General features: G+C 34.3%; 1 protein-coding gene across 5 annotated transcripts in view; it reads right to left on the reverse strand.

Annotated features, from left to right (window-relative positions):
* SMYD3 (SET and MYND domain containing 3) overlaps nucleotides 1–26,844 on the reverse strand; it is a 954,064-nt gene that overhangs the window by 236,612 nt on the left and 690,608 nt on the right. Inside the window, exon 2 of one of the 5 annotated variants that reach the window (XM_074262570.1) lies at nucleotides 8,676–8,750. The exons of the other annotated variants lie outside the window; for them this stretch is intronic. Coding sequence (XP_074118671.1) covers nucleotides 8,676–8,678 — 3 coding nt within the window. The 5' untranslated portion in view covers nucleotides 8,679–8,750. The remainder of the gene's footprint in view (nucleotides 1–8,675; nucleotides 8,751–26,844) is intronic. 5 annotated transcript variants of the gene reach the window in all.

The raw sequence follows: 26,844 nt of genomic DNA on the forward strand, positions 1-26,844 counted from the left end.
AGGGAAAGAAGGAGGGAGGGAGGAAAGGAGGGAAGGAGAGGAGAGGGGAGAGAGAGAGAGAAAGGGAGAGAATTTTTTCCCCTAAATGAAATAGTTTACATTCTAAAGTACAACAAAATTGAACCTTACTTTCCATAACAGGAGTATTTAGCAATGCTCATTTAGTTGAATTGAATTTTTCCTCTTGTAGAGGAACTATTTCTCCTAATATCAACTCTCACTGTTTTTTTGAACTAGATCTATTTCTAGAAGGACTCCCAGAGACCATTTGAGTCAATTCTATTGATTCTGCTTGAAATTATGTTGTACCTAAAAATGAACAAATATGTGTGTGTATCTATATCTATATTTGCTGCCGTTCAGTCATTCAGTGGTATCTGATTCTTCATGACTCCATTCAGGGTTTTCTTGGCTAAGATACTAGAGTGCTTTGCCATTTTCTTCTCCAGCTCATTTTCTGGATGAGAAATTGGGGCTAACAGGGTTAAATGACTTGCCCAGAGACTCACGGTAGGACATATGTGAGATCAAATTGAACTCAGACCTTCTGGACTCCAGACCCAGTGCTTTATCCACTGGGCCAATCTAGAGCAAAAATACCTGAATACTCTTAGGGTCAGCATATTATAGTGGAGAGCCTGCCTTAGAGCCAGAAAGACCTTAGTTCCCATGCTGCCTCTGACACATTGCTTATGTGATCCTGGGCAAACATAAACTCAGTTCTCTAAATTATTTTCTAAGACTAAAAGTTACAGAAAAGGTGCTGATCTACAGATCAGAGGGAGTTTTTTCACCCAGCAATTTCTTTATGCCAATAAAATCACATTTCCTGATTCCATCCCTACTGTATATAGATGAATGAGTGTGATAAGTGCTCAGGGAAAATCAAAGTTTAACCAAGACACAGTCTGCTCTCAAGACTTATACAGTTTAATAGTGGCACTAACACATCTAATTTTAATGTAGGTTATTCTAATATAGGCCCAAAAAAGAGTTATAAATGAACATCTTGTGAGGTGTGAGTGAGCATGTCATTACTGACCAGTCAGCTCAGGAAGGCTTCCTGGAAGAATTTGCATATGAGTTGAACTTTCAAAGATAAGTAGAATTTCCAGAGGTGAAGAGGAGGAGAGAGCCCTTTTTAGTATTTATGTATTTTTAGTATTTCTGAGTATTTACTCAGAAACACAGCAGCATGAGAAGGGGGGAGAATAAGATTGGGAGAGAGGTGCAGACAATAGTTGATCTTCCCTTGGAAGATTTCAGAGGACTTTGATTACTATTTAATTAAACAGACATTGATTAAGACTTTAATTACATATAAGGTATTGTGTTAGGTTTGAGAAATACAAAGTCAAAAAAAAAAAAAAAAAAAAAGAAAGAAATAGCACCTTCTCTGATAACATCATTTCTAAAGCTCATACTCTGTGCTATAGAATTGTACTAGGTGCTGACAATATAAATACAAAATCAAAATCATCCTTTATCTCAGTAAGATGGTTATCAAGGAAAACAACATGTGCACAAAAAGAAAATACAAATATAAAGCTATCATGAGAAGTCCACTCTGACCCACAGAACCAACAAGGGGTATCTGTTTTGCAACCACATTAAGACATTTGGCCACAGGAGTATGTCCATGATTCAGTTTCATCCTCATATAAATAAGCAAATATGTTTTAGCCTTAAATATCAAAAGCTAGTTTAACATAAAAAAAAAAACAAGAGAAACTTAACTAGAAAGCCAGTTAATTATATTTCCTATTTAGCTTCTATCCCCAAAGTTAAAGGTTTTAATTAAGGGATTTCACTTTTAACAGTATTGGTAGCAAAGAAAAGTATATTTGATGAGGTTAGCCTCCTACCATGAAGTGTAAATTCTAAACTCACTTTCATTTACTGAGAGCTGCCCTCAAAGCGGGACTTACTTAAAACAAATACCCCTGGGAACTGGAAGCTAAACAGGACAATTAATGAATTTACTAATTATAATTCCCTCAATGAGGTTATTGCTCAGGTTTTTTGGCTTAACTATAAGTCAGCTGCTGGAGAAAAGATGCTGTAAATGAACTTTTGTGGAAACTATAGCATGCAAACTGTAGCAATAATTTTTATAGAAAATGACATCCATTATAACTACGTGCCATAAGCATACAATGCTATAAGTCCCTGTGATACTTTATATTTGTGCATTATTTAATTTTCCTGCCTGTAAGATGATGTTCAAGAAAGCTGCAACATTAAAAAATCATTACATGGAACTCCTAGAAGATTCCACATCTCAACACACAGGATCCTTTTCTTCACAACATTTCATTTTGTCATACACCTTATGAAAAAGTTGATTAACTAATGAGTTTTGCATGCCCATATAAATCATGCTTCAAAGATGCTTTCATTCAGCTTTTAAATCTCAGGCATACTCTAGTGCGTGGTGACCCAAGCTGTGTCATTCCCTTCTCACATCATTGATGTGGAATTTCACCATCCTGGCTGTTTTTGATTGATTAACCATAATTTGTCTTATTTCATGAGACAAAATACTCACATGGAAGGAGTAGATGGTGTTAAATAACTCACTGGTAGGGAATGAATGTCCCGGAGAGAATCTCAAATCATCTGTGTTTACCTTTCACGTTCAGTTTTCCAGTTTTATGGAGAAAAGGTCTCAGTAAAGACAAGCAAATCCACGTGAAAGATGAAATTAAATACCAAATAACTGTTTCCAGGGATCCACAAATCAAAAATAAATGTGAGGACTGGGGTTGCCCAAACTATTCAGAAACCAATTTGAATATTCTCTCCAGGAAAAGTTTTGGCAAACAAGATATAGTCAGGCTGATCATGCTTGACATGTCAAGGAATGAAACCCAGAAGCATGAATTTCATATTACAACATGCGAAGTAAATTCCATTCCAAGGATACACATGATTTCCAAATTTTTGAAAAAGAGAAATGAATTCACATGTTGATTCCAAAGCACTCGATAGCCTTTTTGAAGTTTTTGACTAGGCTGAGGATTCCCCAGTTCATTAGGAGGAAACTCAAAGTACAATTAGATGGTATCAGCAGAGAAAAAGCAAAACAAGGATTCTTCCTTCTCAAAGCCAATTAGGATGAGTAGAAGCAGTTCTTCTAGGGAAACTGGCATTACATTGTTCACCCAAACCAAAAAAAAAAAATACAGTGGGATTTTACAGCATTCTTCTCTGGGTAGAACAGGACTAAACACTAGGAAGAGGAAGGTGGGAAGAGAAGGCAGGGAATTTTGATCTGGCCACTAGTCCAGATTCATAGTGGGCGCAAGGGGAAACATTTAATGAATTGGCTGGAGATTGAGATTCAAAGTCATCAGGGACAGGAACATGGACTTTTGGACACTGAAGGCTTTATTTTGATAGGGTGACTCAGAGAATCTGAGCTTCCTGGGGGTTTCTTCATTTAGCTGGCTGGTTGTCCTTAATTCTCAAAGTGAATCGATGATATCATGAGGGTGATATTGACTCAAGTGTGAATTGGATTTAACTAAGGAAGAATTGTACAAAGTCATCAGTCTCACTCTCTCCTTCAGTGGCAAGTTCAGTGACAAAACACAAGTCAAGATAACTGACTCTATTTAGTGGGAAGAAAAGCTACAGATGTCCTTAGAATACTGAATTGTCAAATCATGGCTCATCTAAGGGCTCACTAGGGAGAAGAAAAATGATACTGAAAATTTCCAAAAATACTTCCAATTAAACTTGGCTAGTCAAGGATGATTGTGGCTAGTGTTCCCAAATAGCTGATCTCTAAAAATTCTTCCTACTGATTGTCACCCTGGGACTACTCACAGTGTTCACTGCTTGAAGAAAGTCACAATTTTTACTCTGAAACCTCAAGTACTGTCATTTTATATGTGGTTATATATGAGTTCTGGTCTTCAAATTAGGAAGACCAGGATTCAAATCCTGACTCAACATATATTAGCTGTGTAATGAAAGCAAATGTATTCTGCTCAATATCTTTTTTTTGATAAAATAAAAAAATGGTACTATGTCACAAGGTCATTGTGAGAATCAAATGAGATAATGAATTAAAACTGTAATCCTAAAAGCTGTGAAAATGTGAGCTATTATTACTATTGTATGACTTTGAGGTAGTAACAGCCTCTCTAGATCTTAGATTTCTCATCAACAAGATGGAAGATGGACTAGATAAGGTTCTTTCCAACTCTAAATATGCATCTTATGATTATCCACACAAAAATAGAAAGAGGAACCAAGAAACTATAGTTGTTTTATTCATATTTTCCATGAACTTAGCTCCTCAAGAAAAGAAAGCCTATATATTCAGAGACAGAAAGAAGAATATAAGATCCAATCACATCCACATTTTAAAACTCTCCAATTCACTTCTCATGTCTCTGCTCTTGGGAGCCCTCAATACCCTTCTCACTTTTATGTTTTTAGTAGCTTTGTAATTCTTCCCCCAATACTATAAAACATTTAGCTACAGGTAAAATGTAATCAGTGAAATATTTAATTCAAAAGTATATATGACCTGATAGAACTTAATTTGCATTTTTTTCTTTTTTTCTTAAAATTAAACACATAATAAAAATAGCTAACATTCATACAGTCCACCCATTCTTAAACTTTTTGGTCTAAGAACCCCTTTACATTCTTAAAAATTACTAAGGACTTGAAAAAGGTTTTGCATATGTGGGTTACATTTGTTAGAAATTAAAACATATAAAACTTTGAAATATTTATTAGCTCAATAACAAAGCCATTAATAAACAGATTTATGAATTATTACATTCATATGTTATACTATGAAAAGTTAAAATATAACGACATTGTTATAACATAAATTATGAGAGATCATTTTAAAATTATATATATTATTTATATGATATAAATCAATTCAATGATAACACATTACATATCAATATAAATAAAAATTTTTAAAGAAATAACTATTTTCCAAACAAAATATTTAGGGAAAAGTGTGGCATGGTTTCATACATTTTTGCAAATCTCTTTAATGTTTTCCTTAATTGAAGACAAGTAGATTCTCCTATATGCTTGTATAGTGAATATATTATGATGTTTTGGTTAAACCATATGCAGAGGATTTGGCCTCACACAGAAATATAATTGGAACAGAAAAATACTTTAAGAGTATTATTAGTATTAGTAAGAGTATTATTATGAAAATAGTTTTGATCTCACATACTCTCTGAAAGGTTCTCAGGGACTGAAAGAGGTGTGTGGATCACACTCATGAGAATCATTCATGACAATCAGCAGTAAGGCTTATGAAGATGCTACTTTATCGCTTCTAATCCTTACAACACCCAGTGAGACAAACCTTGTAGTTGTTCCCATTTTACAGATGAAAAAAGTGATGCTAAAGAGGTTAACTGATTTGTACAAGTTCATAAGGCTAGTAAGTATAAAAAGCAAATTTGAATGCAGATATCTCTGATTCCTACTTCCATTCTTTCCACTATACCACTATGTCCTCCATTAATCTTTTACCATTCTTAGAAACTTTCTTGTTCAATATTGTATTAGAAATGTTAGGTTTGGCAATAAAAGAAAAATAAATTAAAGAAATTAGAGTAGGAAGTGAGAAAACCAAATTATCACTCTTCGCAGATGATATGATGGCATACTTACAGAAACCTAGAGAATCAACTAAAAAAACTACTAGAAACAATTCACAACTTCAGCAAAATTGTAGAACACAAAATAAATTCACAAAAATTATCAGCATTTTTATGCAATAAAAGGAGAAATTCCATTTAAAATAGCTATAGACAAAATAAAATATCTGAGAGTCTACCTGTCAAGGCAAAGTCAAGAATGTTATGAACACAATTACAAAGCACTTTGCACACAAATAAAATCAGATCTAATCAAATGAAAAGATATCAAGTACTCATGGGTAGGCTGAGCTAATATAATAAAAATGACAATGCTATCTAAATTAATTTACCAATCAAACTCCCAAGAAATTATTTTATATAGCTAGAAAAAATTAATAACAAAGTTTGCTCTGGAAGAACAAAAGATCAAGAATTTCTAGGGAATTAATGAAAAAAATGCAAATAAATAAATACCAGACCTAAAACCAAAATATAAAATAGCAGTCATCAAAACCATTTGGCATTAAGAAAAAGAGTAGTAGATCAAGGGAGTAAGTTAAATTCACATGACACAATAGTCAATGACTACAACAACCTAGTGTTTGATAAACCCAAAGACTCTATCTTCTGGAATAAGAATTCATTATCTGACAAAAATTGCTGGGAAAATGATAAATGAGAGCTTTTGTAAAAAAACAAAACCAATGCAGACAAGATTAGAAGAAAGTAATAAAGTGGGAAAAAATTTTACATCCAAGGGTTCTGAAAAACTCCTCATTTCTAAAATATATAGAGAATTGACTAAATTTTATAAGAATTCAAGCCATTCTCCAATTGATAAATGGTCAAAGCATATTAACAGATAGTTTTCAGAAGAAATAAAAACCATTTCTAGTCATATGAAAAATGCCCTAAGTCACTATTGATCAGAGAATTGCAAATCAAGACTACTCTGAGATACCACTACATACATCTCTCAGATTGGCTAAAATGACAGGAAAAGATAATGACAAATGTTGGAGGGGATGTGGGAAAACTGGGACACTGATACATTGTTGGTGGAGTTGTGAACTGATCCAACCATTCTGGAGAGCAATATGAAAGTATGCCCAAAGGGCTATCAAACTTTGATCCAGTGTCTCTATTGGGCCTGTATCTCAAAGAGATCACAAAAAAGGGAAAAGAACCCATATGTTTCTAGCAGTCCTTTTTGTATTAGCAAGGAACTAGAAACTGAGTGCATGTCCATCAACTGAAGAATGGCTGAATAAGTTATAGTATACGAATACTATAGAAGATTATTGTTCTATAAGAAACAATCAGAAGAATGATTTCAGAGAGGCCTGGAGAGACTTGTATTAACTGATGCTAAGTGAAGTGAGTGGAACCAAGGAGAACATTGTATACAGCAACAGCAAAATTATCAATTCTGATGGACATGGCTCTTTTCAACAATGAGGTGATTCAGGCCAGTTCTAATGGTCTTGTGATGAAGAAAGCCATCTGTACCCAGGGGAAAAACAAAAAACAAACAAACAAAAAAAAACAAACTGTGGGGACTGAGTGTGAATCCCAACATAGTCTTTTCACTTTTCTTGTTGTTTGCTTGTATTTTGTTCTTTTTCACATTTCTTTTTCCTTTTTGATCTGATTTTTCTTGGGCAGCATGATAATTGTGGAAATTATGAAAACACATGTTTAACATATATAGGATACATGCCATCTAGAGGAGGGAAAAAGATTGGAACACAAGGTTTTGTAAGAGTGAATGTTGAAAGTTATCTATGCATATGTTTTGAAAATAAAAGCTTTAAACAAAAACATGCTAAAAAAATTAAGCACCTTCTGAATAGGAACACTAATGATAAGTAAGTCTTTATATTTTAAAAAATTGATAGCATGATAGAGTTAGTTAGTTGTTGTCCTTCATACTCGAAGAGGCTCAAAATAGCATCACGATGTTAAGAGTTGAGTTACAGTATGTCTGACTGTGACTGATCAGACCAATATGAGCCTGGAATGTTCTACCACAGGTCAGACACAAATAGTCCCTATGAAAATTTGTGGTAGTTTCTCTAATTTTCCAAATCTCATGTTTGTCTTGGGCTAATTCAATTCTGTTTTGCTCATAGAGCACAGCACTTTCTCTGATGAGGGCACGACATACTGAGTAACCCTGTGCCTATGGCTCCCATGTTATACAATCAATTCTAAAGTTCTTAAGAGATAATGACAGTGTCCTTGTATTGCTGTTTCTGACTACCTTGTAAGTGCTTGCCCTGTGTGAGTTCTCCATAAAATAATATGTAATAATATTAATATATGATATATGATAGGGTAGTGCAAAAAAATTTACTTTTTCTTATGGATTACATTTACCTTTTGAACAATTCTGGAATTTATTTTTGCTGTTCTACCCTTCTTGTCATATTGCAAGATTTTTAAAAACTAAATATTTGTTTACTTTAAAAAAAAGAAAAGCAAAGAAACTTTCTTGATCACAGAGTTCATAGATATGCTCTCAACCTTTCCGCCATCCAAGACATTTAGTTTCTAGCCTTTGTGACTTCTGTACTGGCTTAAGAAATCATGGTGAACATTTGGTTAACAGCATGAGTCCCTTGACCTCACCAGCTTCTGAAACACAGCAACACTTTTGAGTGACAGTAAAGGTGTATCCAATAAAATAGGCATGATGCCAGAAGGGACAAAGAACAAAAGCTACCTTAGAATGTACCTGGGATCAGAGGATATCAGGACTGATAAACACTTTAAAAGCTTGTTAATCACAGAGTGAGGCAGCAAGAAAATCAACTTAATTACAGCGACATTCAAAAGACAGCCCTCCCCCAATATACCCCCTTCCTTGCCATAAATGAAATGTTCCTAAACTTAAATCCTAAATAGACAGACCACCCTGACTTTCAAAAGATGAGTTAAGTGAAATAATTCTAAGTCAGCATTAGATAACAGCAAAACATTTATTAAAACAGTAAATACAAAGAGGTGAAGGGATTAAGGACCTTACAACATAGGGCTTACCATAGCTGAAGTCTTGGCACATATATTTATTTATTTTTCAAACTGACATTTGAGCTAATGTTTTGACCTCATCATCTTGTGGTGAAGCATTGGCAAAGAGGAAGAAAAAAGAAAGGGGACATAATATTAAGGACAAGTAGCACTTAACATATAATTTAGAGTTATTAAGTCCAACCATTTCATTTTATAGTTGAGGAAACTGAGGTTTAGGGAAGTTAGGTCATTTGTCCAAAGAAACACAGAGAATAAGAGTCAGATGTAACTTATGAATATAGGTTTTCTTACTCTAGACTATGTGCTTTTTCAATGGACCAGGCTACTTAAAATTATGTGGTTGACTGTCAATTAAATTTTTTTGACAAATCAGGAAAAAAGTGTGAAGAAAATTTGGAAGTAGGAGGCTACACCTGGGACACAATTGTTGAGTTGTTTCAGTTGCATCCAACTCTTTGTGACTCCATTTGGAGTTTTCATGGCAAAGCTACTGGAGTAATTAGCCATTTCTTCCTCTAGCTCATTTTACAGATGAAGAAACTAAATCAAACAGGGCTAATTGACTTGCCCAGGGTAACCCAACTATTATGAATCTGAGGCCAGATTTGGACCAGGAAGAAGACTATTCTTGACTCCAGATCTGGTATTCTCTCTACTTTATCACCTAACTGCCTTGGGGCCCACAGATTTACTATATATGGGGGAAGAGAGGTAGGAATTGAAGGAATATCACTGATGGATATCTAAAAGCATGCATTTAATGTCTCCCTACAAGTTTTACTTGAAATTTTTACCATCAGAGTCAGCATTTGGAAATTATTTTATTGTCCAAAAAAGCAACTGTACCATAAAGACCACTGCTTTGGTAATGACCATTACTGTTTCCTCAAAACCAGAAGAGGATCTTAAGATAATACAATGGACAGATAAATGATATACAGACTGGGAGCTTTAAGTGAAATAAAGATAGAAGATGGTGTCCTATCCAGGAGAGGAAGAGAATGAATATATGAAAAAAAAATGTACTTAACTTACTATGTGCTTAAAAGGAGAACAAATAGAAAAGTGAATATCCTGTTCTCAATGTGCTCTAACTCTAATTGTGGGAAATGATATATATTAGATGTTTCACTGGATGACTAGAAGTTTTGATTCTAGCAAGAGCTTGAGGTACAAACTGGGTCATTCAGAAGGCATACAACACCTTGGGGTGAGAGTTGAAAGCTAATAGAGAGGGAAGATGGGAAAACTGCTGCCTTCACCATTTTCCTTCACAGCTGGCCATGGATAAATGATTTCACATGAGCTAAAACATGCAAAATTCAGCACATTTCTCTGACAAATCTGGTCTCTTTTAGTAAAAGATTCCTATCCCTCCCTATCTCCCTGAAATCAGCTATATGTCTTCTTACTACCTTTCATTTAAGAGGAGCAATAATATTGGACAGATCTCTCATTTCTCAAATCTTCTCTTCCCTGGATCTAGGAAGGGCACTGTCATTTCTAACCCTACTCAGATCATGAAAACAAAGAAGGCTTTTTACTGGAGATTATTGAAGGCTTGCTAGAAGGGTTTAAAACAAAACTGAAGGGCTCTAGATTTTCATTTCTCTTCTCTCTTGAAGAACTGCAATCTTCTACCATTACCAAATTAGTGTCAGAAAGAAGAATATTAACCTTACAAAAAGCATGACCAAATGCTCATATCTGACAGACAGAACATCCTCAAATGTGGCAGAAATTGAAAGAAGACAAATCATCAACATCTTGCCTTGCTAATCTGGCCACATCTGTAGTCAGTCTCATACAGGCAATCTCAAAAAGTACTGGAAAAACAAAAACAAAAACAAAACAAAACAAAACAAAACAAAAAACCCTTTTGGCTTGCTTCTGGGTTTGTAAGTTGTTGCAATAAAAAATATCAGGAGACAAGCAGCCCATTTCTGCCCTATATTAATAGATTTCCTGAAGTTGAGGCTTAGTGGAAGAGGTATTCCTACAATATGGGCCTCTCGTTTTAAACCATTAGCCAATTCTTTTCAATGAGAATAAAACCAAGATTGAAGCATCCCATTGTAGCTACAAACTGTCTACTGAACTTTGCTGAAATCAGGTCATTTACAAATATGGCAAAAGGACACTTGCTATAATTTGCTGTCTACACAAAAGAAGCTTCTCTTCAGTATGGGTGAGTGCATTCTTGATTCTTCCAACTCCTAAAAGCATTTTTCTCAAATTGACAGGAATGTCGCTCTGCCTGCTGTGAAAACCTTAATGGGCCCATAGGCCAAGGAGAACATATCAAATAGGACAGATGTGACAAAATGAGACATTTGGACTAATGAGAAATGTACTGTGTCTCATTTTCCTTATTCTGTGTGGTTGTGGGAAAATACAATGGGTGTATTTTCTTCAGAAAGGTGTTGTTCTTGTCATAACCTGGTGATAAAAAAAAAACGTGAGTGAGAGCTAAGAGAAGTAGCAGAAGGATAAGGATGAATAGAATCGATAAAAATAAATGAGGATGAAATAGTCTTAAGTAGGACAAAAATAATTTCTGTAGCCTGGGTTTTTTTTTTAATTGTTTTCAAAGCTACCACAATCTGTTATATCTCACGCACTGTGCCATAACTGGCAATTATGGTCACTGGGCATCATCAAAAACACCAAGGGAAAGACAGATAAAAACTGTGATCCATGATGTAAAATTCATATAATAAGTAATCAAGAGCAATTCAACTGTTTGGGAAGAAAATTAGTTATTAGAGAGGCTTTATGCTGCTGAAAGAGTGTTTTAAATTTTGGTATTCTCTAAATGATGGTGTTCTGGGGCAAAGTTCTGATGATCTTGTCCTAGTTACAACTCTAGTTATACAAGATAGCTTTAAAATGTTCTTATCTATCTGGAAACTTTTAATTTTTTTAAGGCCAATAAAAGGCTCATCTTGCTAAGCTGATTTCATTTGGCCTACCTAGATTGTGTTTTTGCCTAATTTTAGAAACGTAATTAAGATTTGCCTTTAGAGAGGCAATGTGATGCAGTTTACAGTGCTGGACTCCAAATTCTGAAGTATATATAAAGAATTGCACATATTTATCATATATTGGATTATTTGCCATCTAACAGAGGGAAAAAATGGAATACAAAGTTTTGCAAGGCTGAATGTTGAAAACTATGCATATATTTTGGAAAATAAAAAAGTTTTTTTTTTTAAAAAACTGCATGCCCTTTAATTCAGCAGAGTCACTATTGGGTCTATATTCCAGAGATCATAAAGACCCACATGTGCAAAAATGAAACCTTTTTTTTTAGTGGCAAGGAACTTAAAATTGAGGGAATGCCCATTAGTGGGAGAATGGTTGAATTAATTATGGTATATAAATGTAATGAAATATTATTATTTTATAAGAAATGATGAGCAGGTTGATTCAGAAAACCCTGAAAAGACTTACATGAACTAATGTTGAGTGAAGTGAATAGAAGCAGGACATTGTATATAATAATAGTAAAACTGTGTCTTCATCAACTATGACAGACTTAGTTCTTCTCAGCATAGAGTGGTCCAAGACAATTCCAATAGTTTTGGGATAGAAAATGCCATCAACATCCAGAGAGAATGATGGAGACTTACTGCAAATCAATCATACTATTTTCATCTTTTTTTTTTTTGCTTTTTCTTTCTCATAGTTTTTCTCTTTGTTTTGATTTTTCTTTTGCAACATGACAAATTTGGAGATATGTTTAAAATGTTTATACATGTATAACCTATATTAGTGTTTTTGTCTTGGGGAAGTAGAAGGTAAAAGAAAGATAGAGAAAAAAATTGGAACTCAAAATCCTATAAAAATAAATGCTGAAAACTATCTTTATACGTAATTGGAAAAATAAAATACTATTGAGAAAAAAATCCAATGTCACCTGAGGTCATGTACAGCATTATAATCATAAACACAAATAAATAAGAGAAATACAGATAAGTAAATATATCCCTGCTATAATTTAGCATAGTAATGTGGCAGAAGGGTGAAAATAGAAATAAGGTATCCAGTCTTTCCCTTAAGAGCAAAGGTCTCCACAGAATCAGTGTCTGATTAGAGCACCATTTTTTCTATGAGATCCCTATATAGCTGGCTTATGGTCTAGAAAGCATACCTGAGCTTTCACACTCCTCACCCAAAATTGATTCTACCTGATGTTGTCTCTTCAATTTTCATCCCTCCTATCTAAGAAAGTAACTAAGAAGTGTGGACATAAGACAAAAAAATCATTCCCATTCTTCTTCAGTTCAGTGAAATTTTCAGGCCCTATTTGTTTGTTCTCAACAGATTTTGTCCTATTCCTCACTAGAAGACCAGGATTTTCTTAAATGACCATAATGCCCTTCTCTAAAATGGTGCCAGGCCTGCCCAATGACCTTGTTCAATTAACTGAACACTATGGGGTGAATTCATACATATACATTCCAGCATCTTTTTTTTTTTTCAATTTTGAGTAATTTTTTTTCTTTTGGTACTAGATTAAAACAAAGTACTTAAGATCAAGTAACTTGTTCTTCCATAACCTATCACATACCTCCCTTTACATAGTGAAGGGAAATAACTTTGAAAGACAGCTTGAATAAGCACAAGGGCTATGTATTTCAGTCATCCACCATAAACTTGACAAATAGCATAGCCAGGTATGAAACACCTTACAATCACAGCCCATTATTTTTCATCTTGAGTGGTGGTCCTCAAAGGCAGTACCTGTATTCTAGAGTACATAAGACAACTTTCTCCCCCAAAGCTGGAATCTAAGTAATCTTTGTTGCAACATACCTGCTAGAGTCTCAAATATTCACAGAAAGAGATCATTATATTCCATAACTGAATGAAGGTTATGTGGGTTGCTAAATTATGGCCAGACCTCCAACCAGGCCAGGACAACTGGGGCTTTGTCCCAGAGAGCTGAAATTTAGAGGAGGATGACTACATTTGTTTCTACTGGCTGAAGGAGTACAATTAAATTAAGCACTTCTTTTCCTTGGTAGTTATACCTGATAAAAGTTCCTCTAAAATCTGATCCTATTATGTTCCCATCACTCAGGAGCTGCCTCTCCTAAAGTGCCTTGGAATCTCCCACCAAAGGAACCAATGTCCCAAGTCTGTCTCTAACATTATAGCTTCTTTTTTTTTCCCTCTGAAATCCAAAGGAACAAGGTCATAGCTTTCTCATCTGTTTTGTCCCTGCTAAACTTGAAGACAGAAAGAACTGGTTTAGTTCCAATCCCATCCCAAACACATGTTAACTCTGTGATCCTGTACAATTAATTTTACCTCTGGGTTTCAGTTCTCCATCTCTAAAATGAGAGCATTAAATTCAATGGTCTTTAAAGGCTCATAATCTTAATTATTTTTTTTTTTTTTTACTGAGGCAATTGAGGTTAAGAGATTTGCCCAGGGTCACACAGCTAGGAAGTGTTAAGTGTCTGAGACCTCACTTCAGAGTGGTGCTCTATACACTGCACCACACTAGTTGCCCCATAATCTTAAATTTTTGATCCCATTGATTACTGTTAGATAGAACACATATTGTGAAGAGAATCCCATACAATGCTCACAGAGAGTTTCTGGAAAAGGGATCTCCAGTTCTGAGCTCTGTTTTCATGGTTTATACCTGCATGTTTTAATTATAGAGCCATACTGTGAAAACAAGCATCCTTTATGAGATCCAAGTCATAAGCATAACAGGAATCAAAGAATGCCAAGCTGACAGGCTTGATTAAATCCAACCAATGAGGACCTTTCAAAGTCTTCTCTCACCATATACATTTACATTAGCCATATATAAATAGATAATAAATACTGCAAAGCAGTTCAAGTTTTAAGTGTCTTCTTATGGACCTGAACCCAAAGCAAATGTTGGCAACCAAACATTTATTATAAACACAAATACTCAAGGTACTGGGAAGGATCAGCTTGTTCATCATTTTTATAGAATAATAATATTCCATTATCTTCATATACCACAACTTGTTCATTCATAACCCATTTGATGGGCATCTACTCAGTTTTCAGTTTTTTGCCACTACAAAAGGAGCTGCTACAAAGGATTTTAGAAAAGCCTGGCAAGATTTACATTAATTGATGCTGAACGAAACAATCAGAACCAGGAATAAATTGCAAACAATAACAGCGAGAATGTGTGATGATCAATTATGAAAGACTTGGTTCTTCTCAGTGCTTTAGTAAATCAAAGCAATCCCAGCAGACTCTGGACAGAAAATGTCATCTGCATCCAGAAAAAGAATAAGGAGACTGAATGTAAATCAACCCATAGTATGTTCACTCCTTTTTTCTGTTTTTTTTTTTTTGTTTGTTTGTTTGATTTTTTTTTTAGTCTCTCTCATGGTTTTCTCCCTTTTGTTCTGATTTTTCATGATTCATAAAGCAATGTGTATTAAAAATAAATAAATTTGCTAGAAAAAAAAATTAATAAATAAATAAAAGAAATGACAAGAGTGCCCAATTTGGAATAGAAGCTCTGTATTCAAATTCTGGCTCTATGACTTCTATTTGTATAACTTCAAGCAAATAACCTCTCTGATCCTCATTCTATAAAATGAGATCAGGCTATACTGTGAGGTCTCATCTAGCTCTTAATTTATAAGCTTGTGAAGAGAAGAATGAGAAAACAAATGGGAAAGCAAAACAAACAAAAAAAACAAGAAAAAATATATATTATACTTAGTAATCAAATGGTCATATGCAGAGTCATAGAATGTTGAGGTTGAAAGCAAAAGTGTGCCAATAAATGTTTAACAACTGGTTCTTTGAAAATTACCCTGGGCACACTTTTAAAGAGATTACGCATTATTTTTTTTATTAATTTTTTAATTATACATTTTTGACAGTATATATGCATGAGTATTTTTTTTTATAACATTATCCCTTGTATTCATTTTTCCAGATTTTTCCCCTCCCTCCCTCTACTCCCTCTCCTAGATGACAGGCAATCCCATACATTTTACATGAGTTACAGTATATAGATACAATATATGTGTATAAATTCAATTTTCTTGTTGCACGTTAAGTATTAGATTCCGAAGGTATAAGTAACCTGGGTAGATAGACAGTAGTGCTAACAGTTTACATTCACTTCCCAGTGTTCCTTCTCTGGGTGTAGTTATTTCTGTCCCCTAAGTTTAGGCAAGTAAGAAAACAATAAGCCCTAGCCTGATTTGAGAAAGTAATACCTGTAGCAGATGCCTTATAGGATAATTTTTAAATTTTTATATATTTTTACATTAATTTTTTATTTCAAATTGCAAATTCCTTCCTCCATCCAGCTCTTTCCTCACCTGTTGAAAAAGACAAAGAATATAATATCCACATGTGAAGCCATGCAAAACACATTTCCATGTTAGCCAAGTTCAATTTTAAAAAGCGAGAAAAATAAAGTGGAAAAAAATATGCTTCAATCTACTTTCAGAGTTCATCAATTTTCTCTCATTGTAGGTGATGATCATTTTCCCATCCAGAGGGATCTGAAACTGTGTTGGATCACTATCAGAGTAACTGAGTCTTTCACAGCTGATCAGTCACAATAGTTTCAGTTTCACAGTTACAATATTGCTATTAGTGTGTACAATGTTGTTACAGTTCTGCTCATTTAATTTTGTATCAGTTCATATAAATCTTGCCAGATTTTTTCTCACAGGGTTCTTGTAATGATTCAGTGAGATGATGACTGTAAAACACTTTGCAAATTCTATGTCAATGTGAACTATCATTTGTAGAGGGCTTGAACTCTGAAAAGGTATACTTGAATCCAGAACAGCAGAGAGAGTACTTAAGGCTAAGTACCTACCCAATGTGAGATAATGGTTCTATAAACATATATTTAGATGATATGGTGATGTGATGGCTCTCCTCAAGATTGGTGCCTGCTGAATGTGTTGTGGTGAGGTAATGGTAGAGAAGGATTGGAGGGCTAGGGGAGAGAGTCAGAGTCTCTCTGCCACAGCTCAGCTCAGCAGGGAAGACTTCAGGATCATGACTCCAGAGTCCAGGATCCATTTTTGATGAGCCACATGACAGCTTGCCTGCTTCCTTCACTTCTAAAGACCATGAACTTTGATCCTGACTCTAACTGATCCTGAGGCCCTCCAGAGAGCTAGCCCAGACATTATAATCATAATAGAATTTTTAATTTTTTTTTCTTTTCAAAATATATGTATAGTACTCAACATTCACCCTCACAAAACACAGTGTTCCAAATTTTTTTCTCTCTCCTTTTTTCCCACCCTCTCCTTTAAATAGCAAGTAATTGAATATATGCTAAACATATACAATTCTTCCATACATATTTCCACAATTATCAAATCATTATAGATTAATACACATAATGCTTGGCTGAAGATAATGATAACTCTACATCTGGAATTCTGGCCCTGTGACTTCTCCCTTTGACTGAATCGCTACTTCCAGAAACTCCATTTAAGGAGTGTACCTAGGCGAATCATGTCTCATTCCTCTCTAGGCTGTTCTCTAGACTCCCTCTATTATGCCCTTAAGTCTGATACCTTCTCCTCTCCCCAATTCTCAATTTCATTTTTATGTATTGTCCTCCCTCATTAGAATGTAAGTTTTTTGAGGGAAAGGACCACATTTCTTTCTACTTGTTTTTGTATCGCTACTACTTAACCCAAAGCCTAGCACACTGTAATCAATTTATAAATGCTATTTGACTGAATCACTCCACAGTTTCTTTGCAGGCAAACATAATATAAAAAAATTAAAAGTAGGGAAATAAAAAATAACAAACAACAACAATAATAAATTAACATATGGATAGAGAATTTTGTAAAGGCTTTCTGAACTTCACTGATGATCATATCCTAGCAAAAGTCTTTGAATCTATCCAAAGACCTTTCCATGTCCAATCATTGGAATGTAGTTCCTCCTGTACAGACTAATTGTTAGGGTCTGATGTATATCTTGTGTTAGATGGAAGGCAAGCCTCGTGAGCTCCCATCCCAGGAATAGTAAGCAGGGACGTGGTAAGCATGTCATCATGAAACCACAGATACATCCCACAATACATAAAAATTCTCACCATTTGGAAAGCAAAACGGTCCTATTCTTTCAAAAGGGATCCTAAGAAAAGCAGACAAAGGATGGATCCATGAAGATCACAGTATTACAGGGGCACTTTACCCAATCTACAAAGTGGGAACCCTGATAGTGTAGTGCCTGGGCTTGATTTTTCAGTGCTCAAAGTTACAATGGGAATGCTTGGCCTTTACCTATAGAGTCAGAGGATAAGAGCTGGGAACAAAGATAATTAAAAATTCAGTTTTTCTTTTCTTTTCCAGATCATTTGGCTGACAAAAAAAAATGGAATACAAGTTATTACTGAAATTCCGGGAATACTTAGTTTTAAATCATGTATATCAGGGCTTTGAAACTCAAGAGGCCTTCTTGTCTTTGATACAAAGGTTGACTACTAATGAGAAGGGAATCAAGCAAGCTGGGTTCCCAAAGAATTGGGTTGGGATTGTTTAGAATTCAGATTTGTTATTTTAATTAAAACAATAGCAACAACACCAACAACAATAAACTTTTAGAGTAGGTGTTCTTAACCTGAAATCAATAAAACTATTTTTAAAAAGTATTTTGACAATTTTATTCATATGCAACTGGATTCCTTCATAATCCAACATAAATGTTATTTTATACAATTAAAAACATTATTAGAAATGGTCAAAAACTTCTACCAGATAGATAAATGAGCTGATCCTTTTTGTGTGATATCCATCACACACAAAAATGCTTAAGTTGAAACTTATTTAGATCACTCATCATCTCTCTCACCACTCAATTAGATCAATTTTCTCCATCTGCTATATATATCGAATAGAGAAAGGGTAGTTGAGAACAAGTATTTGTTCTTTTATGTACAAAGCATTTGCTACTTGCTTCACAAATATCCAGTATGGTAACTGATTTGTGATCTCATGCATGTGTTTCCTTCAGTGATGCAGATCACAACTCATCCTTTTCTGTCTTCTTTATATAGCTTATGTATATAGTACAATAAAATAATTATTATTTAAACAATTGTGTTTAACAATTGCAAATCATTTTATGTGCAATACTTAGAACAAACTTGAGATGTAAGTAGTACAAGTATTATGTCCATTTTAACAGATGAGTAAACTGATGCTGAACAAGTGGCTTATCCAAGTCAAATCTTAAAAACCAAGGCTCCCAACTCTGAATCCATTGGCTGTCTGCTTAAACAAGATATTTCACTGATGATGAATTCAGAACCATGACCTGAAGGCAAGATTCTCAAGAAACTCAATAATGTCTCATAGATTATAATGACTGACAAGAGAACAGAACAATATATGTTAGAGAGGAGGAGGGAAGGAAAAATAAAGAAACATGTGCCATGTATCTAAGCTAAACGTTTCACAATTATCTCTTTTGATCCTTATAACAATCTTGGTAGTAAGTACTAGTATAATTCTCATTTTTCAGCTGAGGAACCTGAGCAGAGGTTTACTAACTTTTTCAAGGTCATACATGTATAAGTGTCTGACACTAGATTTGAACTACGGTTTTCCTGACTCCAGATATTGTTCTACCCATATGCGGGCAGTTTAGTTCAGAATCAAGGAACATAAGTTCAATTCCTGGCCAGTCGATTTATCTCTTTGGGTCTTTGGGACTTTCTAGTTTTTGTTTTTAGGAACAATGGTCAATATAGAGTGGGTTTTCTCCTGGGAACTAGGGTCAAAATTTCTCATCTACTATTTGTTAATGTACATTTCACTTAGAAACATTGCATTAGAAGAAAACAAATGAATTTAAGATTTTAAAAAATATATTTAATGCCAAGTCTGTGAACAATAAAGGAACAGCATATCTGATAAGAGATCATTTCTAACCTCATAACATTAATTATATCCTTCATAAATTCTAACAAGGGATAGAAGAGCTCTTTAAAAATCTACTTCGGGGAGAAGTGTTTCTCTTCTTAATCCTTGTGGTTTTTTTATCCCTGCATAAATATTCATAAAAAGGAATGTAAGGATCAGCTTTTAGGTCATTTGAATAGTATAGCTTAGGGGGAAGGTGTCTATTTCCTTTATAAGTCAATATTTATCAAATCATGTCAACAGGCATTTATTAAGCACCTATTATACATCAGGCCCTGTATTAAGCCTCAGTCATCAATCTTGTAAGTGAGGTAAGAGTTTTAACTAAGAATTCAAGCGCTCGGGACAAATTCAACTGGGGGCAAAATATAGATTTACAAAAGAGCCATCAAATGGATTTTCCAATCAGAGAGTGTAACAACATGAATCTAAGCATCATGTTATTAAATTTCCCAATCAAATAATGGAAAACAGACTATTGGTATTTAACACTGCTACATAAAATCTATAGCTCATGGAAAGCTCCCATACAATCCTTGCAACAGCTATTTATTTAACTTATGGTAAGCTGGTATTTAACTTATGGTAAGGCTCTGTGCCTTCCTACACTCCTCCACTCAAATCTCAACCCTAATTACTAAATCTACCCTAAGGTGAAAGAAAGGGGAAGTGAAAGAGGGAGAAAGTCAAACTCAAGGGGATGGCTACTATATGACTCTTAGGGTTGGAGGCAGCCTAGAACAAGCAGGGCAGATAGGGGTCTAGGAACTGAAAGATCAATGAATGGGAATGAAGTATGCCCACTATAGATGTCAGTATCATATGACAAAGTTCTGGTTGCCACAATCTGGTTATGGCTCTGGACATAAATTAGCAAAAGGTGGACTTTGGGATCATGAGGAAACAGGATAAAGAAACAGAAAAATATGAAAAGGATTTTTTATAACTGTATGGACATGTATACATATATTGTATTTAACATATACTTTAACATATTTAACATGTATTGGTCTACCTGTCATCTGGGGGAGGGGGTGGAGGGAAGAAGGGGAAAAATTGGAACAAAAGGTTTTGCAACTGTCAATGCTAAAACATTACCCATGCATATATCTTGTAAATAAAAAGCTATAATAAAAAAATTAAAAATTAAAAAAAAATTTAGAAAGAAAAGGATTTTTTAAAGGGGGATTTATCAGTGTGTCAAAGACGGGAAGGAAAAGGAACTTACTCATATGAGCAAGATTGAGAAAAGGAAGGGAAAATAAGGTGTTTATGATAATATTTCCACATTTATTGTGAGTGCTGTAACTCATTCCAATTCCTTTTTGTCTTTTTCTTCTGTCTCAATCTCCCTGACAGATCACAGGAGAATGATTAAAGCTGAAAAATCTGTAGTCAGAGATAATCACAATAAGGTGGAAGAAGATAGGGGAAGAAGAGAATTTTAGTTCTCTTTTGTTAAATATTTCTTGTCCTCTCACATTTTATTTATCTCCTTGCATCAAAGACTGACTTACTCTAATGGGAATTTTTATTTTGTAATAAAGAGGGAAGGGGCAAGCAATTATTAAGTACCTACGATGTACAAAGTACAGAACTAGGTACCTCACAAATAACCCTACGAAGTAGGTGCTATTATGATTCCCATTTTACAGTTGAGAAAACAGAAGTTAAATGACTTGCCTGGGGTTATAAAGCTAGTAAGTATATGAGGCAGGATTTGAATAAACATCTCTCTGACTCCAGATCTAGTGATCTATATCTCTGGGTAGTTCCATGGAGTAGACTCAACATCAGCAAGTTCTGCTTTCAAGTAAAACACACTGGTTGAGGGACTCTGGCAGAATTATTTAATTTCTCAGTGTCTTTGGCAATTCTCTCTAAATGGCAGAGGAAGTACCAATCTTTGTTGGAAGACCGAATTTTCTCATGAGGAATTCCTTCTACCTGTGGAATCACAGATCTGGATCAAAAGTTGACTGAAGTAACGTCTATGTTTTGGTCCTCTAACATTTGTCTCAGAAATTGTCCAGACAGCTTTGAGAAGATTGCTGTAACATATATTGTACTTGCTATTATCTCTTTAGCAAAACCAAGCCACTGGAAAAGTAATTTCCAAATATTGGCAAATCACCAGTTCACTTCTCACTCTATTGAAACAAAAGTTAATCCTACCCAATCGTAGGTGCTACAGTAGAAGGCAAATTGCACAGAATCAATTCAGTGTAAGTTTATCCTTAGCACTATCCAATTACTTTTAGAAAGCCAGAAGATAGAACAATGACAAGAAATTAAATCTCAAAATTGACAATATAGTCAACTCCAGACTAAGTTTCTTCTTGGAAGTGGAATCTTAGCTGCAGAAGTCTAAATCACTCTGCCCATATAATTTAAGTCTGACCCTGAGATGGTTTGCCTATCAAAATGACAAAAGAAATATCTATTGAACATACACTAAAATCTTGTGGTCCCCAAATACCATATCTTCTCAATTCTACTTCCTTAACTCAATTTAATCCGATCTCTACAGTATTCCATTATGGGATCTCTTTTCTCCACTTCCCTCTAATGTTTTGGGGGTTTGGATAAGACAAGTTCCATACTCTTCTTATGCTCTGTAGGTGTGTTAATAATAGATAGCATCTATATAGTATTTTAAGTTTTTCAAAGCCCTTTACATGTCTCATTTGATTCTCAAAAATATGATCCTTAAAAATAACAACACTTCTTTTCCCTTTTCCTAAAGAATTCCTTTAGCTTGTGAAGTATGTCAACCAGATGTTTTGGAAATTTTACCAAAAGAATAACCAAGTTAGACAAACTGAGTTCAAATGTTTGTTGATAGCTGACCAAAGTTCACAGACCTGTAAATAATCATGATCTACAGGAAACAGAGCAGTTAGAAAAAGAATTCATTATCTTCCTCAAGCCTCCCCCTTCCACACAAATACATACTCCACCTCAGTCATCAAAAAATTTGCTTTTTGTAAACCTTTGCTGAGCTATAAAAAAAAAATTAATTTTAGCAGTCAGTCTTGATTTCCAGGAACATAATTTTCATCCTCTGCACAATTTTAAGTTTTTACATTAATTTCATATGGGAAAAGAAAAGGTTTGGGTTTCAACTTAATTTTTTAAGGCCAGATGAGTCTTCAGCAGTTATACTTAACCCTTTCAACACTTGGGTCACCAAACAGTCATTTGCACAGGAACGGATTGTCCTGAACACCAGATAAAAGTACCTGAGGACATTGTTAATATAGATTGCCAGAATGATTAGATTAAAGAAAAATTGAAAAGTCACTAATTGCATTTCAACATTGACAAACTAATGCAGGGATCTCACTTCTTTGCTTCCTGGACAATGTGATATAGCCCACAGGACACTTGAATGGTCTGTCAGTAACAGGAAAACTGAAATTACCTCTGAGCTTTAATATTTTTTTCTTTTCTTAGTTTTAAAATATTCCTGGATACTGGAATACAGGGTGGGAGTGGAAAGGTCAAGGGTCAAGGTCCTAAGTTCTTGTTCTTATATTACTATTATGCTCATGATCATAAGTCACTCAGTACCTCAGATTCTTCATCTTTAAAATTAGGATATGGATATAATTTATTATATTACATTACCACATAATATAATTTATTATATACATACATCTTTAAAAATAATTTAGAATTAAAAGGGACTATAGGGGTCATCTAATCCAAAGTCTTATTTTAGAGATTAGAAAACTGAGGGAATCCTCTACCTACAAATGGTAGAGGGTCAAAATATAGACATTACCTCAGTCAACTTTACAAGAACACCTGATCATTTTTACAAAGAACTCTTTAAACAAGCTCTAGTCATAACAACCCTTTGTGGTAGGCCAGGCAGATCTATTTATTACCATGTCACAATTGAAAAAACTGAGGTTTGGAAACTAAGTGATTTGTCCATGGTCACATAGTTATGGGATCTTGAACTCAATTCTCCTGACTCAAAATTTAGCATTTTAACATTTCAAAATGATGATGAAAATAACATATGTAAAAGTGATTTTTTTTTAGAAACTGTACAACATAGAAAACCGTAGAAAGAAGTCAGTAAGCTGCGTGAACTCATCGGTTTCCCTCAGAAACAACTTTAAATCTAGTCAGAAGAGGACAACTATGTCAAAATGGCTACATGCAAAGCCTCAAAGGGGAATATGAATTGGTCTCAAGTCCACAATAGCCCTCCTGGAAGAGCTCAAAAAGGATTTAAAAACTTAAATAAAAGAGATAGAAGAGAAATTACAAAAAAGAAATGAGAGCTATGCAAGCAAATTATATAAATACAGTCTACAGTTTGGAAAAGGAAGCACACAAAAAATGACTGAAAAAAAAACTCCTTAATAATTGAATTGGCCAAGCAAACATACAAAAAGCTAATAAAGTTAATTGGAAATATCTTGCTGGTTCCATTGGAGACCATCCTATGTTCAATCTAAATTTTATAAACTAAAAGCTACCTGTGTCCTTCTTTGGCAGAAGAAGATCTTCCCAGAAATCAGAGACTACTGCTATGAGACCAGTACCCCATTACTGGAAAAAAGTTAAAAGAGCTGAAGAAGAAAAGTCTGAAGTGCCAAGGCACTCCTTTCAATTCAAGAGCATCAAGACAGTTACAGTGAGAAAGAAGAAGTTAGAGAAGAAGCCCCCTAAATTGGGGGCTTTTCATTTATTGCACTACTAATGAATAATGTCCAAGGAAAAGTTGGGGAGTTTTGTTGTGTTTAATTCTACCTTAAATTATTATCATTAGAATTTCAAGATAGAAGAGACACTTGAAATCTCTTCTAATCCTCTCATTTTACAGGTATAGAAACTGAGATCCAAAATGGTATTGCTGAAACAATGTAATGAATGTAGGAGAAAAAGAACATTTACTAACTATGTAACCAAGCTCAGTTTCCTCATGTGTACAATAAGAATAAGAATACCTGCACTACTTCCCTTCCAGGGTTATTGTGGAGAAAGTACATTGTAAAATTGTCAATTGCTATACAAAATGAATTGTTAATTATTTAAAAACTAAATTAACCAAATGGAAAATGACATACAAAAGCTAAATGAAGAAAACAATTCATTAAAAATTAGAATTGCTGGTGCCATTGGAGATATTCCTCCATCTTATGTTCAACCTAAATTTTACAAACTGAAAGCTGTGTCCCTCTTTGGCAGAAAAAAAATTTTAGACTTCACAGAAATCATAGACTATCTCTATGAGACCAGCTATCTATTATTAAACAACTAACGGAAGCTTATGACTCCATATCTATCAAGAACATAGTCAAACAAAATCAAAAGAATGAAAAAGTAAAAGAAAATGTAAAACAGCTCATTGGAAAAACAACTGACCTGGAAAATAGACCCAGGAGAGATAATTTAAGACTTATTGGACAACTTAAAAATCTTGATCAAAAGAACATCTTTCAAGAAATTTTCAAGGAAAACTATTCTGATATCCTATAATCAAAAGGTAAAAGAGTCACTAGAACAATCCACTGACCCCTACTTGAAAGAAATCGAAAAATGAAAACTTGAAGAACTATTGGCAGAAAAAAAATTTAGACTTCACAGAAATCATAGACTATCTCTATGAGACCAGCTATCTATTATTAAACAACTAACGGAAGCTTATGACTCCATATCTATCAAGAATATAGTCAAACAAAATCAAAAGAATGAAAAAGTAAAAGAAAATGTAAAACAGCTCATTGGAAAAACAACTGACCTGGAAAATAGACCCAGGAGAGATAATTTAAGACTTATTGGACAACTTAAAAATCTTGATCAAAAGAACATCTTTCAAGAAATTTTCAAGGAAAACTGCTCTGATATCCTATAATCAAAAGGTAAAATAGTCACTAGAACAATCCACTGACCCCTACTTGAAAGAAATCGAAAAATGAAAACTTGCAAGAAAGAAACAATTCAAATATCAAGGAGCCATAGTCAAAATTACATAGGATTTAGCAGATTCTAAATTAAAATTTAGGAGGGCTTGGAGTATAATATTCCAGAACAAAAAAGCTTCAAATACCCAGCACAATTGAGCATAATTCTTCAGGGAAAAAACAGACCTTCAATGAAATAGAGAACTTTAGGTTCCTGATGAAAAGATCAAAGCTAAGCAGAAAATAAATATCTTCAAATACAAGACTCAAGAAAAGCATAAAAAGATAAATAGAAAAGAAAAAGAAATCATGATATTCAATAATATTAAACTGTTTACATTTCTATGTGGGAAGATGATACCTGTAACTTTTAAGTACTATAAGTCTATTAAGGAAGTTGAAGGAGTATGCTTACACATAACTTGACTTTGATGTGATGATTTAAAAAATTAATTAAGGGGCAAAAATGGGGATTGTACTGGGAGAAGAGGAAAAGCATAAGCAGAATAGGTAAATTATATCCCAAGAAGAGGTATAAGTTAATGTCCTATTGCAGTAGAGGGAAAGAAAGAGGGGTAATCATTGAGTCTTACTCTTCTCAGATTTGGCTTACATACTCAGTTGGGTAGAGAATTTTATTATGCTCTATAGGGAAATACATGGGGAAAGTGAAATGAAAAAGGAAGAGGGGTACTGATAGAAAGCAGGGCAGATTTGAGGAGGGAGTTGTCAGAAGCAAAACATTGGTAAGGAAGGACAGGATGAAAGGAGAAAGAAAAATATAAAATGGAGTGGGGGGAATGTAGTGGAAGGAAATAGTCAATAATCATAATTATGCTTGTGAATAGGATGAATTCTCCCATAAAACAAAAGCAAATAGCAGAATGGATTTAAAACCAGAATCCTACAATATGTTAAAAAGAAATGCATATGATATTGGATTATTTGCTGTCTAGGAGAGGGGATGGGGGCAAGAGTGGGAGAAAATTTGGAATACAAGGTTTTGCAAATATAAATGGTGAAAACTATATTTTCATACATTTTGAAAATAAAAATATTATTTTTAAAAAAGAAAGAAACACATACGAAGTAGATGGACACACAAAAAATAAAGGTAAAAGGCTGGAGCAGAATATATTATGATTCAGCTGAAGTAAAAGGGCTAGCAATCTTGATTTTTCAGATAGAGCAAAAGAAAAATTGGACTAAATAAAAAAGTCAAGGAAGGAAGCTACATCTTGTAAAAGGTGCACAGACAGTGAAGTAAATCAATAATAAACATATGCACCAAGTGGCATAGCATTCAGATAATTAAGGAGAACT

This window comes from Sminthopsis crassicaudata, chromosome 4, assembly GCF_048593235.1.
Source record: "Sminthopsis crassicaudata isolate SCR6 chromosome 4, ASM4859323v1, whole genome shotgun sequence".
NCBI classification, from domain to species: Eukaryota; Metazoa; Chordata; class Mammalia; order Dasyuromorphia; family Dasyuridae; genus Sminthopsis; species Sminthopsis crassicaudata.